The 20,674-nt window shown below is 44.1% G+C and overlaps 1 protein-coding gene across 8 annotated transcripts in view; it reads right to left on the minus strand.

The window, feature by feature from the left end:
* Nucleotides 1–20,674, minus strand: part of nompA (no mechanoreceptor potential A) — a 72,619-nt gene that overhangs the window by 3,480 nt on the left and 48,465 nt on the right. For 5 of the 8 annotated variants that reach the window (XR_008408757.2, XM_053793464.2, XM_053793463.2 and 2 more), the window contains 9 exons: nucleotides 17,488–17,684; nucleotides 15,019–15,675; nucleotides 7,594–7,772; nucleotides 6,968–7,107; nucleotides 5,192–5,428; nucleotides 4,189–4,339; nucleotides 3,603–3,764; nucleotides 3,292–3,452; nucleotides 2,656–2,823 (listed from right to left, as the gene is read on the minus strand). Coding sequence is in view for 7 of the 8 variants with exons in the window: in XM_053793464.2 (XP_053649439.1) it covers nucleotides 2,656–2,823; nucleotides 3,292–3,452; nucleotides 3,603–3,764; nucleotides 4,189–4,339; nucleotides 5,192–5,428; nucleotides 6,968–7,107; nucleotides 7,594–7,772; nucleotides 15,019–15,675; nucleotides 17,488–17,684 (2,052 nt within the window). In the remaining variant the exon portion in view is untranslated. Of the gene's footprint in view, nucleotides 1–2,655; nucleotides 2,824–3,291; nucleotides 3,453–3,602; nucleotides 3,765–4,188; nucleotides 4,340–5,191; nucleotides 5,429–6,967; nucleotides 7,108–7,593; nucleotides 7,773–11,494; nucleotides 11,647–12,242; nucleotides 12,622–15,018; nucleotides 15,676–17,487; nucleotides 17,685–20,674 lie in introns of all 8 variants that reach the window. The other 3 variants (XM_070100086.1, XM_070100085.1, XM_053793462.2) reach the window with 3 other exon arrangements.

A 20,674-nucleotide genomic window follows, 5' to 3' on the forward strand; every position in this document is an offset into this window, starting at 1 on the left:
ACAAAATGCGTGCTAAAGGAATAACAGGAAAAGTCGGTCGATGGATCTATAATTTCCTCACTAACAGAACACAGAGAGTAGTAGTCAACAGAGTAAAGTCCGAGGCAGCTACGGTGAAAAGCTCTGTTCCACAAGGCACAGTACTCGCTCCCATCTTGTTCCTCATCCTCATATCCGATATAGACAAGGATGTCAGCCACAGCACCGTGTCTTCCTTTGCAGATGACACCCGAATCTGCATGACAGTGTCTTCCATTGCAGACACTGCAAGGCTCCAGGCGGACATCAACCGAATCTTTCAGTGGGCTGCAGAAAACAATATGAAGTTCAACGATGAGAAATTTCAATTACTCAGATATGGTAAACACGAGGAAATTAAATCTTCATCAGAGTACGAAACAAATTCTGGCCACAAAATAGAGCGAAACACCAACGTCAAAGACCTGGGAGTGATCATGTCGAAGGATCTCACCTTCAAGGACCATAACATTGTATCAATCGCATCTGCTAGAAAAATGACAGGATGGATAATGAGAACCTTCAAAACTAGGGAGGCCAAGCCCATGATGACACTCTTCAGGTCACTTGTTCTATCTAGGCTGGAATATTGCTGCACACTAACAGCACGTTTCAAGGCAGGTGAAATTGCTGACCTAGAAAATGTACAGAGAACTTTCACGGCGCGCATAACGGAGATAAAACACCTCAATTACTGGGAGCGCTTGAGGTTCCTAAAACTGTATTCCCTGGAACGCAGGCGGGAGAGATACATGATTATATACACCTGGAAAATCCTAGAGGGACTAGTACCGAACTTGCACACGAAAATCACTCACTACGAAAGCAAAAGACTTGGCAGACGATGCAACATCCCCCCAATGAAAAGCAGGGGTGTCACTAGCACGTTAAGAGACCATACAATAAGTGTCAGGGGCCCGAGACTGTTCAACTGCCTCCCAGCATACATAAGGGGGATTACCAACAGACCCCTGGCAGTCTTCAAGCTGGCACTGGACAAGCACCTAAAGTCAGTTCCTGATCAGCCGGGCTGTGGCTCGTACGTTGGTTTGCGTGCAGCCAGCAGCAACAGCCTGGTTGATCAGGCTCTGATCCACCAGGAGGCCTGGTCACAGACCGGGCCGCGGGGGCGTTGACCCCCGGAACTCTCTCCAGGTAAACTCCGGTAAACTACACTAGAGGTCATTAAGGCTGCACGTAACCTTTTCACCACCAGACAAGAATACTTTAATCCCTAGAGCTGTATAGCCCTTGTGGCTTAGCGCTTCTTTTTGATTATAATAATAATAATTTAATCCCTAGAACAGGAATTAAACTACCAGTATACATATACAGCGAGAGGCGCACACTGTGTATACATCCTGTGTGGCCAGTGTTGGAATCACAAAGAAAAAGTGGATATATATATATATATATATATATATATATATATATATATATATATATATATATATATATATATATATACATATGTATATATATATATATATAAAATATATATATATATATATATATATATATATATATATATATATATATATATATATATATATATATATATATATATATATATATATATATATATATATATATACATATATATGTCGTGCCGAATAGGCAGAACTTGCGATCTTGGCTTAAATAGCAACGCTCATATTGCCATATAGGACAAGCGAAAATTTGTGTATGCAATAATTTCGCCAAAATCATTCTGAACCTAACGAAAAAAATATAGTTGGGTTAGGCTAAAATAAATTGTTCTTGTTATAATAAGGTTAGGTAAGTTTTCTAAGATTCTTTTGAAGCAAAATTAAAAATTTTTACATCAACATTAATGAAAAAAATATATCTTTAAACGTATAAGAGAAAATTTTAGAAAGGACTTAATTTTAAATGAGTTCTTGCTAATTGACCAGTTTTACATATTCGGCACGACATATATATATATATATATATATATATATATATATATATATATATATATATATATATATATATATATATATATATATATATATATATATATATATATATATATATATATATATATATATAAATATAAAAATATAAAAAGATGGGGTGGTAGGGGAAGTGGAATATTCAAACGGCTTCAGGAAGAAATCCAAATATTTTTCCTTGAAGCCTTTTATCCACTTCTCCGAGGCTATGGGTCCCACAATTTACACCAAAGGTGGACCCCTTATATATATATATATATATATATATATATATATATATATATATATATATATATATATATATATATATATATATATATATATATATATATATATATATATATATATATATATATATATATATATATATATATATATATATATATATATATATTTATATATCACAGCAACAACAGGGGTTTTATCTACCTGTTGCTACTGTAACAGAGATTTCATCTTCAGTAACAGCAAGATCATCAGTCTGGTCTACTTAAAATAAATTTGTTATTATTCCATAAGCAACTTTTGGAGGCTGGGTGGGGGAGGACAGATGTGGCGGGATGGAGGGTCGAGCCTCCACTACTACCACCTAAATGACCCACTTGGCTTTATCGAGGGTGCGGGCATGGGGGGGGGGCGGGGTGATGAAAGATATCTCACTGGACTAGCGCTAGCTTACACCTGCCTGGCGGGCTGTGTGAGGGTCCTGGGGTGTGAGCCAGGGAAGGAGAACTTGCTCTTCTGCTGCAGGTGTTGCTGCTGTGGCTGCTGCTGCTGCAGTTGCTGCTGGTGGTACGGGTTCCCTGCGTCAGCAGCTGCGTTCTTTAAGTCCAGCTGTCTGTGTTTCCTATGGCAGAGAATAATTGGAATATATTTTATTTCGTTGTCATCAATAATTCCACTTTTCTTCAATGATTTTTTTTTTTTGCATTTTTTCTTAGATTTTTTCAGCTATTAGATATTTTGGGTTGAAAATAGCATTAATTTAGAGTAAAACTGTCTTATCTTGTATATTCTAATGAGATTTTCATTTTTAATTAAAATTTATGAGAGTAAAATACAATAAGAGGGTGATCTCTCCTTGGAAATAAGTAGAAGGAACTGTAGTGGGGTATAGATGACTTTCATGTATGAGCCGGTTCCTGTCTAGGTGCTCCACCTAGGTGCTCCACCTAGGTGTTCCCCCAAGGTGCTCCACCACTCTTCTGATAATCTTCTCCATTACTTTACATACTGTACATGTCAGCAACACTGACCTGTAGTTTAATGCTGCCTGTCTGTCTCCTTTCTTAAAAATTGGGACTACATTTCTTACCTGAAGCAGAAGGCGACGCATAAGAGGGAGGCGACGAGGCAGGCGACCGTGATGACGAGGGCTACGATGAGGCTATAATACTCAGAACTGCCTAGACACACCTCCTGCAGCGGTGTCTGCGTCAGAGCCTGCTCGTCAATCTCCTCCCGAGAGAGGTACACCTGCAATCACCAACGGAAAGGTACAATTATGCGAGGCAATACATCTTAGCTGCTTGCACCAACAGCCTGGTTCGTCAGAGATCAGGAGGAGAAAACGGTATGAAGATAAGGAAAGAATTATGTGTCACCGATGGAAGAAGGTTGACTTACTTCGTAGATGCCGTGAACCTGACCCTCATCTTCGCTGTTCTCATCGTCATCATCGTTGTCCTTAGGGAGGATAGTCTGCGTCTCAAGGTCGTCTCCAGCACCTCGTCGTCTGCGACCGTAGGATACAGCGTCGTCTCGTCCCTTTCCCAGTGTGCACCGCGCCTGTTACAGAATAAGTAGTGGAGTTTATGCAACATTTAGGGTAATGCAATATGGGGAATGAATTCGATCCATCTCAGGTGGCTGATATGGATCGAATTCATTCCCCATATTGCATTCCCATTATTGCAATTCATTCCCCATATTGCGTTCCCCATGTTGGTGTAACACACTTTCCACATCCGACCCTTATTTTACTCCACATAATCATTGAATTTATATATTTACATTCCGTTTTTTCCTTCAACATTATTGCTACTCCTTCCTTGGCTCTAACTCTGTTGGAAACCCCTGACCTACTCCCATTTATTTCTCATAACTAAAACTCTCCTGTCGCGTGTCTTGCCTCCGACTTGATTATCTTCTAACTAATAACATCACCAGGGAAATTATGACACTGGCGAGGAAGAGTAGGATGGTTACTCACCGGCTCACAGCCTCTGCGGCAGGTCCTGACGTTAGCCTCGAAGATAAGGAAGTTGGCTTCGGGGATCTTGAAAGCGTTGAAGCGGGCTTCCAGACCGTCTCCGTCCCTGCCCTTGCCAAGCGCCGGAAAGACGTAGTTGTCCACGGGACACCTGCAGAGAGGTAAGTAAATCTTATGGTTCAGAGAGGTTGCTGGGGCATCAATGAAACAGTTTTGATGTCTTTATTATGCAGCCATATATTCATTCAATGGTCGGTGGTTATCCTCGTACCCATTCCGTGGGCGTTGATTACCTCACCATAACCATCCAGCAAGCAGTTTTCGCCTTATACTCTTCCTGTCGGCGGTATTTACTTTATACCCATCATGTGTGTGTGTGGTTGCCAAAAGATTACAGAGCCACGTAACTGATCCAAGGGCTGAAGTCCAAAATTCTATAAGCTAAGGAGATTGCAATGATGATGAACGATTTGCAAGAATAATGTATTCTGTTACAAAAGCAGCGAGCTGGCAACATGAGTAATGATTTCAGTTACGTAAACATTACAATGAAATATTCCATACGTTACGAATACACATTTTTTTTAGATGGAATCAGTCAAGGCGCACTGTTGATTAATTCTGTAACAGTAGTCATGAGTTATTTATGGTAGGCAAAAAGTTACTGAATGTACTGAGAAATTTCGCAAGTCATTATAAATGAATTATTTTAATATTTCTTGAACATGAGCGAAGGATTTTTCTCCAGATTTTCGACTGATGAAGCCTGCAGCGTAGACGAAACGTTTGGTCAGGTAAGACTCCTAGAGAGAGAGAGAGAGAGAGAAAGAGAGCGAGAGAGAGAGAGAGAGAGAGAGAGAGAGAGAGAGAGAGAGAGAGAGAGAGAGAGAGAGAGAGAGAGAGAGAGAGAGAGAGAGAGAGAGAAAGAGAGAGAGAGAGAGAGAGAGAGAGAGAGAGAGAGAGAGAGAGAGAGAGAGAGAGAGAGAGAGCAACAAGCACTCACCCTCTGCTATCAATGAGTTCGACGCTCCTGCCGGAGTAAGGATCCTTGGCTACCACGTTGGTGGCAAAGATATCCGAGACGAGGTTAAAGCCTCGCTGAGACTCCAGTTTGAAGGTGAGTGGGTCACCCACAGCGATGGTTGTGGTGGGCCGCCCACCGTACATGATCTGCAGGCGCACCTTTGACTGTAACTGGTTCTCAGCAGGCAGGTACTCGATAGGGGTCGGCGCCCCAGACCTGACAACAGGCAGACGCAGAGTTCAATAATAATAATAATAATAATAATAATAATAATAATAATAATAATAATAATAATAATAATAATAATAATAATAATGATAATAATAATAATAGTAATAATAATAAAATGATATTATTATTATTACAATTACTAATATTTATTATTAATGTTATTTTTATCCGGAAAGAGTGCGTAAGTAATCAGGTTTGATACAAGGAAAGGGAGACGAGCTTCAATTCCTCGGGCCAAGAGTCCTTTACCATCACCAAGACATCCTTCCTGAAGGGTCATGAAGGAAATAAAAATGACAAAATACGTGTTGTTAAAAATAGAAGAATTGTGAGTAGTGAATCGTGACATTGACTTAATGTACATTGTTTCTTGTTTTTATTTGATCTCTCCCTCAAGTCATGAAAACATATTGTAACGTGTACCCACGTACAAGTTAGGAAGGTCGACCTTCAGGGTATTAGATGGTCTCTAGGTTGAACTCAAAATAATTAGAATTAGAACCTGAAATTGACCCTGAATTGATTCCGGAAATTTCAGGCAAGGATAAATAACTTTTGATCTGAGGAAATTCACATAACATCGTAGGATTCACCATGATATAGACAAACATGATCTCTGATTCGCGAACTCGTAATAACACGATTGCAAACAAATCAGGGAATGGGTGGGGGTTTGGATCCATGGTGAGTGAGTCGTAAAATTCACTTATTAGATCCAGCTGGCCCAGTGGTTAACGCACTGGCCTGTGAGTTGCAGGACTCACTTGCCATGGGTTGAAGCCCCAACCGTTCCCTGGTTTATGATCTTTGATTTGTCTTTGCTTAATATCATCTTCAATCCAACATTTTTAAAATTATTAAGTTAATTACATATGTGATAACCATCTATTCGTATACATATATATATATACTGTATATATATATATATATATATATATATATATATATATATATATATATATATATATATATATATATATATATATATATATATATATATATATATATATATATATATATATATATATATATATATATATATATATATATATATCGATCCCTAAGGATCGTATGATCCAGTGGAGTAGGGCTTCATGAGTTTTCGCCCACCATGAGGCAGGCCAAAGCAGCATGGGTTCGAGTCCTTGGCTAGTGCAGTGTTGTTATTGATATATATATATATATATATATATATATATATATATATATATATATATATATATATATATCCAATGATTTCCTCTTGTAATTCATTATTTTGATCTACCACTCTGAGATTAAACGACACGAACGTAAGACAAACAGTTTCTGAAGATTTCAAGGAATTGGGACTGTCCTCTGCTTCCTTGGATCAAGCCCAATTGCCTCTCATTCCCCAGGTGTTGCATGACCCCTGTAGGTCCAGCACTCCTCTCTAAATATAAGAATAATGCAGAACTCTTAGCATCACGACACATGCTTCACAATGGTCCTGGGTGACCTAGAATTAACTTATGTCACCTAGGGTATCCCTGGATGACCTACCCTGCACCGATGTAGCCTGAGGTGACGACAGCCTCCCCTGGACCCACCACGGTGCAGGTGAGGTTGTACCGCTTGTCGAGGGAGGTCTGCACGTTGTCAGAGAACTGGACCACTACGATGTTTGTGGTGGTGTCTGCGTACTGTGGTGTAGAAGTCAGGGTTAGTGTAACATGACAGAGGACTATTCAGATTCCTAATCCCGGAGGGTTAATAACCCAGGATAAACCCAAAAAAGCCAAGCACTGTAGCCTATTTCCATTGTGATCCATAAGTCCAGGCTAACTCCTGGGTATCTATTTACTGACTAGGACTGAACCCAGGTCCAGAGGGTGCAGTGGACTAACTGATTCCCAGTTATCTCCTGTGGTAAATACAGTGCATTGAATAGAGCGAACTATATTGATTTTTTTTCAAACATAAGTGGATTAAATTCTTGAGGAATACTGAATATTGAATGCTGTATCTCTAATGTATACTGAATACTGACTTTGTAACTCTGATGTATACTGAATACTGACGTTGTAACTCTGATGTATACTGAATACTTGACACTCTAACTCTAATGTATATTGAATGAAAAGCGCCTTCACCAGCATCAAGGCACCTTTGTCTCTGAAGTGCCTCACCTTGATGGTGCCACACTCGGGGATGCCCCTGGCACCGGAGATCTTGAGCACCGTGACCGTGGAGCCGGAGCCGCGGGTGAAGCAGCGGTCGTAGTAACCGTACGTATATATACGCCCACGGAAGGGCTCCTCCGTACGTAGGTTGAACTCCATGCCATCCTCCGTGCACTGCTGGGTCACTGTTGTCCGTAGATGGAGGAGTGGTGGGAGGAATAGTGGGATGGAGGAGTGGTGGGAGGAATAGTGGGATGGAGGAGTGGTGGGAGGAATAGTGGGATGGAGAAACAAAGAGAGGAATGAGGGAAGGAGTGAAGATAAAAGATGAAAAATAAAAATCAGAGAGAAATGCAAAGAATTCGAAGATAATAAAGTGTGGAACACAATCATAATGAAGGGAATAATAAAGAAGAGAACAGGTGAAAGAATAATAATAAGGAAAGCAAGTGGAAGAGGTGGATAATGAGGCAAGACGGTGATTAAGACACAAGAGAGGTGGGTAAATGGAAAAGGAATTGGGGAAAAGAGAAAATTTCGATAATTAACATGAGCAGTCAAGAAATAAACGTATATAACATTTTTTTTATAACATTTAAGACGTGGCAAACAATGCCAAGATTAACATTAAATCTTTACGTTTTCAGCACCATAATATAAATCAAATTTTAACAATGAACTTGAAAATAAGAATTTTTTATTGGATTAGTCAGCATTTTTTATATTTAAAAATTTTTTTTTTACTTTTCTGCCAACCCTTAATCCCGTGACCATGAAATATATCCAAACAATTAGCATGCCATGATCATGCAATTACTGCATATTTCCAGGCATGCACATCGCTCAGTGATGGTTGAGTTAGTGCGGAAACCAAGTGCGACATGCAACCATTTTCTTTACTTCTGCATCCAAAGAAAACTGTCAACAAGTAATGATTAACTTTAGAAAAAGCTGAAGATTCGGTTGTCAATGACAGCGTCTGCCCAGGTTGTACCTAAAGGCGGAAAAAAAGTGCGTGAAAGGGGATAAAATGCTCATCAGAGTTATAGGCTTGTTTAAGATGCCAATAATTTATTTATCTGTGCTATGGAAACAGTAATCGGTGCTGTTGTCACGTCTACATGTGGAGAGATGTAACCCTCACTGAGAAGACAGTGTTAAGTAAGCATTATTTAACCAGTGGGTTAGCAAACCCCAATAAAGCCCTATCTTTCGATGCCCCAGCTCACGCACTGAGGTCCGTGATTCGATCCCCGATACGGGTGCAAACATTTGGGCATCTTGCCTTAAGACAGCTGCTGTCCCTGCTCGCCTAGCAGTAAATAGGTACCTGTGTGTTAACCGACTGATGTGGGTCGCATCCTGGGGACAAAACTGCATAAAAAGGGGGTTTCTATATACTATGTCATTTATGTCAGCTATGGTCTGTATAAATTGTATCATGTACTTGTAGAAATAAAGATTATTATCATTATCATAATTATTATTTCTTCTGTGTATCGGACAGGCTGTCGTGAAAGATGGCAATTCCCGGGTGATAGTAACTCCAGTTACGCTGGAATCAAACCTTTGAAGCTGTCATAACTCATGAACCCCCTTGTTGGAATGCTTGACAACATTCTGAGTAAGTTTATTCAGATACAGGTACACATAAATACAGTTACATAAATTATCATACATAGCAGCATGTGTAGATTACCCAGGATAACCCAACCTCATCGCCCTACTCATCTCTCTTCTCAGATTGACAGATTTCAAAACTCTGGATGAGGCCCATCCTGCGTAATGGAAAATTACAGGGAGACATAGTTAGCTGTAGTTCACGCTGTGTAACTGTTACATAGAATAGCGTAGCAGCACACTGCTGATGTATCCAATTATGTTTGAAAATAACTATCTGATTTATTTATATTAGGGATATAGTGCTGAAATAAGCTGGCGACTTTTTGCGTGTTTTAGAGGTGAATGCACCTAATTTAGTATGTATGCGTTGCAGACAGGAAGTCAGGTAACTTATCGAGGTCATCCTAGCCAGGATGTCACCCACAACAGTCGACTACCATTCACAGGATCTGGGCCTCTTGCATAATGAGATGTGATAGCAGTTTAATGTAATTCTATATCATAGCTCTGGAGAATAAATTCAGTGCTATGCGTCGTCTAGTGATTATTTCGTATCATTTATAGTTTCATGACTCACGAAATCGTAATAACACGATTGCAAACGAACCACGAAACTGGGTGGGGTTTGATCCCATGGCAAGTGAGTTTAAAACTCATTTATCACTGGTTTAAATCTCACCCATTCTGTGGTTTACTTGTGCTTTCGTTTGGTGATCTGTTGTCATGTTTGTTTTGACGTTGGCACAATAAACCAAGATGTGGGAGAGAAATGCAGACACTGGTAGCAGAGATTTTTTTCTAATTCAGCGCTTTATTAAGTGTCATATTTGATAAAGTCAAGTCTTTGGTGAAACGTTGTATCTACCAAGACGTGGGTTACCTCAGCATTTGATTCTCTTTCAAGACAACAAGGTCGGTGCACTACAGATCCGACAAGGAATGTTAGTGTGAAGTTAGTGAGGTAGTGTAATTTCCTGGGTAGTGAGGCAACAGCGCCAGCCGCTACTTCCACTGAGAATAAACAAAAACTGACGTGTTTGTGTGTGTGTGTGTGTGTGTGTGTGTGTGTAAGCTACACACTTACCAGCCCTTTAGATAAAGCTTCTGCTACTTATATAACAGACTATCAACACACATACAGCAAAAGGCCTTCATTATTGCGACATTTCAACCACACGAGGCTAATAAAGTTTTCCTTTTGCTGTATGTATCTTACTACCACGTGTCCGCTACTTCAATTAGGTATCAACAACGAGCCGGAAACAAGACGTGAGGATCATACGTCAGTGAGGATGGTCGCCCTGGAGACACAAACACCTGTAGCACAACAAACAACTTCAGGCAAATTCAGTACATATATGATGCTCCGTTTGACGCTCGAGGTCCACCACCCATTAACCACCAAGATAGTTAACCAGCAATCTCTTATAGTACTGAAAAAAGTAAACTGAACTCGTAGAAAAATAAGTAGGTTGGTGCACTTAGTATGGCAGAGTAGGCAGCCACAGTTCATGGTTCTCAGAAAAAAACTGGGGACAATCTAAATATTATTATTATTACTACGCTCCTGAGGGGTTAGGGGGAACGCTAAACCCTAAAGGGTCCAAACAGAGCCTGGGGAAATGGGAGGCAATCAGGTTCAGTCCAAGGGCGGGAAGGTTAACGTCCAATTCTTTTGATCAAGAGCCCCTTCACTGGCATCAAGAACCTTCCTTATGGGGAGTGAATGGTGTAAACAGATTATTATTATTATTATTATCAAAAAGAAGCGCTAAGCAACAAGGGCTATACAGCGGTGTAAACAGAGTTGATGGCATCGGTTCCACGCTACTTCTGGCTGCCGATATTAAATTAGTTAGCCTCGCCAACGGCGACTCCGGTCCGCTGCGGTCTGGAACGAAGCTCGTCTTTTCCTCACATTAACTTGTAGTCTGCACTCTTTTCCGTAGACATCTAGTTCCTTAAAATGCGATAGCAATGTCAGTCGTGAAGCTGCGAGTGCAGGATTCCTTCGTAACAGAAAAAAAGAAACTTCTTTATCCTATAGTGAGCGTAGATAGACATGAGAAATGAGGTGAGGAGCTGAACACACGTACAATATCAGGGTATCTTTAATCGTAGACTTTCCACCAACCAGTGCCTTTTTTAGTTTAAGATGAGATATTCTGTTCTGGTTGGCGAAACATCTTCGAATAAAGATACCCAAGTGTTGTATATGTGACTCCTTCCTCATCTCGTCGGTATTGTATGCTCATATTGTAAAGGGAATGAGGTTTGGGCTTACCATCAAGGCAGTCGGAGTCCCTGCCTGCCGAGCCCCGTTCGTAGTAGTCGGCGTTGCCGTCCGTCTCGAAGTGGGACGGATTGTTGAGGCGGAGGATTGTTTGTGTGCTCTCGTCCGAGAGTTCACAGTTATCCCGTGAGGTCGTGTCGTACCTGGAGCCGAATAATACCATGTGAATAAGACACTTTAATCGGGTTTATGGCAATTGTTTAGGAGACGTTTCGTCCACCAGCATCGATAAAGTCCCTGGTGGGCGAAACATCTTCTAAATAACTCCCATTAACCGTTTATCGTGTCTTATTGACATTCCTAGAGCCCTGGCAGGACATCAGCTTAAAGGAAATATGGAGGACGTGAACGTATTCAGATACTTGCGAGACGACGTGTCGACAGATGGGTCTATATAACACGAGGTGAACCACAGAATAAATGAGGGGAAATAAAGTTAGGCTGAGTGTTTGGTTTCTGTGGAAAAAAAAGATTTATCGATGGAGGTAAAAGGTGAATCTATCAGAGTACCTTGGTATTAAACACTTATAAAGGTGTTAAGGGCTTCAAATAACTCCTTTTAAAAATTTAAACATTCCTAATGCTTGAGTAAATATTAAATGCTTCCTTAATGGTTAGTGTACAGGCGATAGAAACAAGAATAACATTCTGCTTGCATCAAGATAAACAGGTATAACAACTTGGAACTTACACTCAGCAGGTGTGGGTAAACACATGTGTAATACCAGTATACACTCACCTATAATTGAAGCTCCTGCAGGTGAAGGAGCGCTCCTCCAGGCACGCCCTCTTACATTCACTGACGGAGTTGACGCTCTCGAAGTCGCGGATGTAGGGCGCCCGGAGCCGCATCCTCGTTCCAACCGGTTCGAAATTCTCGGAGCCGACGCATCGGGACGCGATCCCGGTTCCTGGACCACTGAAGGGTGGATGTGGGTGGCCACCTCCAGGGAAGGACACACCGCCTACACCTCTTCCGCCGCCCACGCCTCTTACGCCGCCCACGCCTCCTAGGACACCAACGCCGCCCACGCTGCCCACGCCTCCTATGCCACCCACGCTTCCTACGCCGCCCACCCCAAAGTCACTTCCTGAAATATCAACGTCGCGGTTCGCTCCTGAAAAGCGGGGACCGGAGCATGTGGGTGGTCAGTAAAAGGCTACTGCAGGTACTGTTCCAACTGCCGCCGCCCACGCTGTTCCTACAACTGTACGAGAACGTGGTGGAGGGGGTGACACTGATGTGTGGGGGAGTTGTGGTGATGGTGTGGGTGTTGATCTACTGATACGTGAGATACTGTATTGGTGGTGATAGTGGTGGTGGTGGTGGTGGGGACATATGTTTAGGTAGTGGGGACATTTGGGTGGTGGAGGTCACTGTGTTTGGTGGTGACTGCTGAAGATAGATAAACAAATAGAGAGAAAGAGAGATATATATATATATATATATATATATATATATATATATATATATATATATATATATATATATATATAGAGAGAGAGAGAGAGAGAGAGAGAGAGAGAGAGAGAGAACAATGGTTGTGGACGTGTAGAGATATTTTTCCTGACTCTGTTACTGTGACGAAGGGCGTTTATTGAAATTTCATAGTGAAGATGTATCTGATAGATGAGAAAGATGTGCTTGAAGTAGACGATTTTTGAGTTGGGTGTTAAAGACATGTTTGTTAGTGCTGGAGGCGACTGTGACGCAGGCAGCTCTGCGAGTCGCCATGACCAGTTCACTTGTTCACCAGACTATCTGAAAGGAACCTTACCAAGACCCAACAACTGTTGGGTCTTGCTTATAGCATCGATCCACACCATGAAGTATGTTCCCCTCGTCCTGGGCAAGCATCTACCCACCGACTATAGAGACGAAATGCAGATCAAGTCTTTATTGTAGACGATCTCTCTTATAAGCAAGACTTAGCAAGCCTCGTTCCTGAATGAAGCAACGTCGATAGTCTGCACTGCTCCTCACTACATCCCCTTATTGTCTTGTTGCCACACAGTCACTATGGACACATCCAATAATTTACATTATAAGATACACCGCACATAAACAAATCACAAAAGCAGATAAACACCAGAGGAACAGTGGTAACATACAAGGAGAATCTGACTCACCCATCACAGGCATTCAGATGAGAGGAAACACGAAAAACAATAACGCTAATAATCAAGGGATGGACGCTGCACTTCGTTAAGGCTTTGAAAGCTCTATTTAATAGCAATTATATTCTTATCTTGAAGGGCAGATGAAGATCTTTAGCTGATAGGAAGTAACGAGAGAATAACAGAAAGATCACACGGGAGCAACGAACCAGGAGACGCAAGACCATGGGTACAAAATACATTAAGTTTTCTCTGCATATTGTGCTTCTGTACCCATACCCGTCGGTACATCCAGATCAAATTCTACATGTAAACAAGACGCATCCTGTATCGTCTTCCCTGTATTACAAAGTTCGACTGCAGAAAATCATGTTTGATTAATGTATAAGTGACTTGGACAAAACGTAATCTGGACACTAGAGAGCTGGATTAAGAGGTTAATGTAATTAGAATGCAAAAGTAACATTTAACACTTTAAGTGGGAGTTTTTAAATAATTAATTTATGTGACTTTCACACAATAAGTCACATAATTATATCTGAGTTATTGTCTTTATGTGGATTATTAGTTAGCACTCATAAGTGTTTGTTGCACTATTATTCATCAATGAGGTTTTATTAATGAGGTAGTGAGTGTCGTGGTGAATGTCGTTATTAATGGGATGGTGAGAGTAGTGGTTAATGTGTGGTGAGTGTCGTGGTGAATGTCGTTATTAATGGGATGGTGAGAGTAGTGGTTAATGCGTGGTGAGTGTAGTGGTGAATGTGGTGATCATAACAACAAAAATAAAAATAAAAATATTGTCCATCTCTTCCAGATTAAAAGACAAACCCGAGACAAACCAGAAGAGTCAAAACGTCAGTAGTGAAAACGTCTGACCGTAGAAAACGTGTCGTCGGCAGCCAAGAATATTGACTAGTTATCAGTAAGGTCTTTGTTAAGATGCATTCTGTAAGTGGGGTGAAATGGATAACTGGTTAATAAGAACGACTATGCACGCAACATGCGGATATCATGCAAGGTGTGGAAGTTCACTGTTATCAATGTAAACTTTCTCTGGTCACGTGGCGTCACCTTCTGTGTTAAATATATACTTTAAACTATATTTTAGGCATGCAGAGCAGGCGAACTAAAGCTTTTCTAAAATATTTAACACTGTAAAGCTGTTAATTACAAATATTGGACCATCCATGCACAGTCTGATGTATTTTCAGTGGCGTCTGTAAGAGTTCCATGCACAAATCTCTTGATAAGCCGAGCTTAACGTCATGCACGCATAGTTATACTTCGTATTCGTGTTACAGTTCCATGCACTTATTGTTCCGTGTTGTGAGCGCCGCGTCATGCACAGGAGGCAGCATTCAGGCAGACTGAAGACATGTGTACCATGCGAGTACCTTCCATGGTAGACAGTGGATCATCTGCGCCTGCTACCCCTACCCCCACCGCTCCTAGGGCACCTAGGATTCGTGATCCAGCGTCCGTCTGCCGACCGCTCCCGAAGACTCTGTTCAGCGCCCCACGACCCCCGGCGAACTCTCTGGTGAGGTCAGTGCTAACGGGTCGGAAGATTCCCGGCTGGTCTTGCTGTGGCGTGCCTACAGGGCGCGACGGACTGAGCGGTCGGAACCGACTTTCTCCGTCGCCATTTCCTCTCCCGCCGAGGGTGACGAAGCTAGAGTCAGTACTGCCTCTGTTCACTCCAAACCTGCTGTCTCCAAACTTATTCCCATCTCCGAACCTGCTTTCACTGCTGTCTCCAAATCTGTTGGTGCCCCCGGCGCCTCTGCTGCCTTCGGCAGCTGAGAAACTAACTCTCCCACCAGTGCCTCCGATATCGCTGGCGCCACTGCCGGCATCGCTGTCCGTTCGGTCCCCGGGAAAGCGAGTTCCCACGCCCGGACGGCTGGCTCCGGTCTGACCTGCGCTGCCTGGACCTGCTTCGTCCACTCCGTCTGTAGGTTGGTCTTCAGCAGACACACTGGTTCTGCCTCCTGCCACTACCACGCCGGTGTCTGATGACCCAGAGGCCGTGCGGGTCACCATCAGGTTCTCTACAGCGACACCAAGAAGAGTCAGTCATGTGAGATAGTGAGACCTCGCTCATCACCTTACTTTCTCTCTCTCTCTCTCTCTCTCTCTCTCTCTCTCTCTCTTTCTCTCTCACAGCAATGGAGTGATTACGGCTGCTTCATACATCCATATGAAGGATCATACAGCACCTGGAGTGGTTACAGCCGTCTCATACATTCATTTATACCATACATACAGTGGAACACCTCCATTACACCATCTCTTATAAACTAAATTGTTTATGAACAACGGTACCAGAACTCTCCTATGACATGAGTTTTTATACCGACGTATTTGTACCACTAAAGTGCCTATTTACTGTTAGGTAACAGGAGCTGCGTCCACCTCATGTGGGATTCGACCTCACGTTCTTTGGGTTGTGAGTCGAGCGAGGTAACATGCTTTTCTATCTCCCTTTATCTCTCTCTGACTCTCTCTCTCTCTTTACCTCCCTCCTTCTCACTATTTCATAAGAACGATGGAACATTGCAGCAGGTCTACTGGCCCACGCTAGGCAAGTCAAACTCACACCCACCCACACCTACTCATGTACCCGACCAACTCATTTTTAAAACTATCCGAAGTTCTTGCCTGAATGACACTACCTGGTAGTTTGTTCTGCTCATCTACAACTTTACTGCCAAGTTAGTGCTTCCCAATATCCTTTCTAAATCTAAATTTCTCTAAATTTCTCTAAATTTCCCCTCAATTGAGTCTTGTTTTCCATTTGTACACCTCACTCATATTTCCCCTAATTCTATTTATTTCCAAAGAATTCAAGTTCATTGCTTTCAAAAGACTGATGGAGCACCTAGAAAGAAAAGAAACAATACACGATATCCAGCACGGTTTCAGGGAGGGAAATCCTGCATCACAAATCTACTGGAGTTATACGACAAGGTGACAGAAGACAAGAAAGAGAGGGGTGGGTAGACTGTATTATCTTGAACTGCAAGAAAGCTTTCAACACAGTTCCGCACAAGAACTGGAAAAATATTCTTAATACACAGAATCAGCTTCCTAAGCTTTCTCTGCAAAATTTCCATCGTATTAATGTCCATGCGGTAATATAGAGACCAGAACTGAGCATCATAATCTAAATGAGGCTTTACCAGAGATGTATATAAAGCTGATGATTAGTAAGCCATATATGCAATAGTCAGGTGCCTTTATATCGAAACGTTTAGCCTACACAGTAGACTTCTTCAGTCGAGTACAGAGGAGTTTGCAGAAGCCGTAGAGATGTGAAGATGATGTAATCAGTCCACCACTCTTAAAGACGCAGTTTTGATGGTTTAAAGAGTTTTGTTCCATAGCCAAGAATATTTTTCCAGACTATGGGACAAAACTCTTCTCCAGGCTGAGGGACTGACCACCTCAAAACCACGTCTTCAAAGGTGACAGACTGATGACATCGTCTGTACTCGACTGAAGAAGCTTACTGTACAGGCGAAACGTTTCGGAATAAGGATATCTAACTGTTGACAGGAATTCTATTATCTTTATTGCACTTCCCTCACTCTCTCCCATCGTCTCTTGAAGGGCCCATTCTGGTTTAATGCTTTTGCATAAATACTAAACTCCCTTTGTAGAGGTTGATTCGAGGAAGGAGAAGAAAATACACAAATAACCCGCACATAGGGCACATGTGACTTTGTTAATAGTCAATTTCGGACCATATATTGCCACGTTACTGTGTTTGTTTTGTTCTTTAAAGGTAAGAAAACTCCAATTTCTTGGATCAAGAGCCAGTCATCAGAGGAAGGGGAGAGTTGCTCCAAGGGAACACTTACCCATGAGATTCTCGAAGTAATTGTACTCGCGGTCTGGGACCAGTCTGCCGTTGAGTTGGTCGTACTCAGAGAGTCTACACACTTGGGAGTATTCAGAGTGCATGGCGGAGCGGCAGGGGAAGGACCTCTCCTCGAGGCACTCGTCAAGACACTCTGCAAGAGTGAGTCTTCCTGCCAGCTCCCGGAAACCTCGGAATCTGAGGAAGCAAAGGATGAGACTTATTACCCGGCCACTGTTAGGTGGTGTTGTGGAGGGTGTTGGTGGAGTGTTGTGTGGAGGGTGTTGTTGGTGGAGTGTTGTGTGGAGGGTGTTGTTGGTGGAGTGTTGTGTGGAGGGTGTTGTTGGTGGAGTGTTGTGTGGAGGGTGTTGTTGGTGGAGTGTTGTGTGGAGGGTGTTGGTGGAGTGTTGTGTGGAGGGTGTTGTTGGTGGAGTGTTGTGTGGAGGGTGTTGTTGGTGGAGTGTTGTGTGGAGGGTGTTGGTGGAGTGTTGTGTGGAGGGTGTTGTTGGTGGAGTGTTGTGTGGAGGGTGTTGGTGGAGTGTTGGTGGAGTGTTGTGTGGAGTGGTGTGGAGGGTGTTGGTGGAGTGTTGTGTGGAGGGTGTTGTTGGTGGAGTGTTGTGTGGAGGGTGTTGGTGCAGTGTTGTGTGGAGGGTGTTGTGTGGAGTGTTGTTGGTGGAGTGTTGTGTGGAGGGTGTTGGTGGAGTGTTGTGTGGAGGGTGTTGTTGGTGGAGTGTTGTGTGGAGGGTGTTGGTGGAGTGTTGTGTGGAGGGTGTTGTTGGTGGAGTGTTGTGTGGAGGGTGTTGGTGGAGTGTTGTGTGGAGGGTGTTGTTGGTGGAGTGTTGTGTGGAGGGTGTTGGTGGAGTGTTGTGTGGAGGGTGTTGTTGGTGGAGTGTTGTGTGGAGGGTGTTGGTGGAGTGTTGTGTGGAGGGTGTTGTTGGTGGAGTGTTGTGTGGAGGGTGTTGGTGCAGTGTTGGTGGAGTGTTGTGTGGAGGGTGTTGGTGGAGTGTTGTGTGGAGGGTGTTGTTGGTGGAGTGTTGTGTGGAGGGTGTTGGTGGAGTGTTGTGTGGAGGGTGTTGTTGGTGGAGTGTTGTGTGGAGGGTGTTGGTGGAGTGTTGTGTGGAGGGTGTTGTTGGTGGAGTGTTGTGTGGAGGGTGTTGGTGGAGTGTTGTGTGGAGGGTGTTGTTGGTGGAGTGTTGTGTGGAGGGTGTTGGTGGAGTGTTGTGTGGAGGGTGTTGTTGGTGGAGTGTTGTGTGGAGGGTGTTGGTGGAGTGTTGTGTGGAGGGTGTTGTTGGTGGAGTGTTGTGTGGAGGGTGTTGTTGGAGTGTTGGTGGAGTGTTGTGTGGAGGGTGTTGGTGGAGTGTTGTGTGGAGGGTGTTGTTGGTGGAGTGTTGTGTGGAGGGTGTTGGTGGAGTGTTGTGTGGAGGGTGTTGGTGGAGTGTTGTGTGGAGGGTGTTGTTGGTGGAGTGTTGTGTGGAGGGTGTTGGTGGAGTGTTGTGTGGAGGGTGTTGGTGGAGTGTTGTGTGGAGGGTGTTGGTGGAGTGTTGTGTGGAGGGTGTTGGTGGAGTGTTGTGTGGAGGGTGTTGGTGGAGTGTTGTGTGGAGGGTGTTGGTGGAGTGTTGTGTGGAGGGTGTTGTTGGTGGAGTGTTGTGTGGAGGGTGTTGCTGGTGGAGTGTTGTGTGGAGGGTGTTGTTGGTGGAGTGTTGTGTGGAGGGTGTTGGTGGAGTGTTGTGTGGAGGGTGCTGTTGGTGGAGTGTTGTGTGGAGGGTGCTGTTGGTGGAGTGTTGTGTGGAGAGTGGTGGTGGAGTGACGTGTGGAGAGTGGTGGTGGAGTGACGTGTGGAGAGTGGTGGTGGAGTGACGTGTGGAGAGTGGTGGTGGAGTGACGTGTGGAGAGTGGTGGTGGAGTGACGTGTGGAGAGTGGTGGTGGAGTGACGTGTGGAGAGTGGTGGTGGAGTGACGTGTGGAGAGTGGTGGTGGAGTGACGTGTGGAGAGTGGTGGTGGAGTGACGTGTGGAGAGTGGTGGTGGAGTGACGTGTGGAGAGTGGTGGTGGAGTGACGTGTGGAGAGTGGTGGAGTGACGTGTGGAGAGTGGTGGTGGAGTGACGTGTGGAGAGTGGTGGTGGAGTGTTGTGTGGAGAGTGGTGGTGGAGTGACGTGTGGAGAGTGGTGGTGGAGTGACGTGTGGAGAGTGGTGGTGGAGTGACGTGTGGAGAGTGGTGGTGGAGTGACGTGTGGAGAGTGGTGGTGGAGTGACGTGTGGAGAGTGGTGGTGGAGTGACGTGTGGAGAGTGGTGGTGGAGTGACGTGTGGAGAGTGGTGGTGGAGTGACGTGTGGAGAGTGGTGGTGGAGTGACGTGTGGAGAGTGGTGGTGGAGTGACGTGTGGAGAGTGGTGGTGGAGTGACGTGTGGAGAGTGGTGGTGGAGTGACGTGTGGAGAGTGGTGGTGGAGTGACGTGGTGGTGGAGTGACGTGTGGAGAGTGGTGGTGGAGTGACGTGTGGAGAGTGGTGGTGGAGTGACGTGTGGAGAGTGGTGGTGGAGTGACGTGTGGAGAGTGGTGGTGGAGTGACGTGTGGAGAGTGGTGGTGGAGTGACGTGTGGAGAGTGGTGGTGGAGTGACGTGTGGAGAGTGGTGGTGGAGTGACGTGTGGAGAGTGGTGGTGGAGTGACGTGTGGAGAGTGGTGGTGGAGTGACGTGTGGAGAGTGGTGGTGGAGTGACGTGTGGAGAGTGGTGGTGGAGTGACGTGTGGAGAGTGGTGGTGGAGTGACGTGTGGAGAGTGGTGGTGGAGTGACGTGTGGAGAGTGGTGGTGGAGTGACGTGTGGAGAGTGGTGGTGGAGTGACGTGTGGAGAGTGGTGGTGGAGTGACGTGTGGAGAGTGGTGGTGGAGTGACGTGTGGAGAGTGGTGGTGGAGTGACGTGTGGAGAGTGGTGGTGGAGTGACGTGTGGAGAGTGGTGGTGGAGTGACGTGTGGAGAGTGGTGGTGGAGTGACGTGTGGAGAGTGGTGGTGGAGTGACGTGTGGAGAGTGGTGGTGGAGTGACGTGTGGAGAGTGGTGGTGGAGTGACGTGTGGAGAGTGGTGGTGGAGTGACGTGTGGAGAGTGGTGGTGGAGTGACGTGTGGAGAGTGGTGGTGGAGTGACGTGTGGAGAGTGGTGGTGGAGTGACGTGTGGAGAGTGGTGGT

This window comes from Cherax quadricarinatus, chromosome 71, assembly GCF_038502225.1.
Source record: "Cherax quadricarinatus isolate ZL_2023a chromosome 71, ASM3850222v1, whole genome shotgun sequence".
NCBI lineage: Eukaryota > Metazoa > Arthropoda > Malacostraca > Decapoda > Parastacidae > Cherax > Cherax quadricarinatus.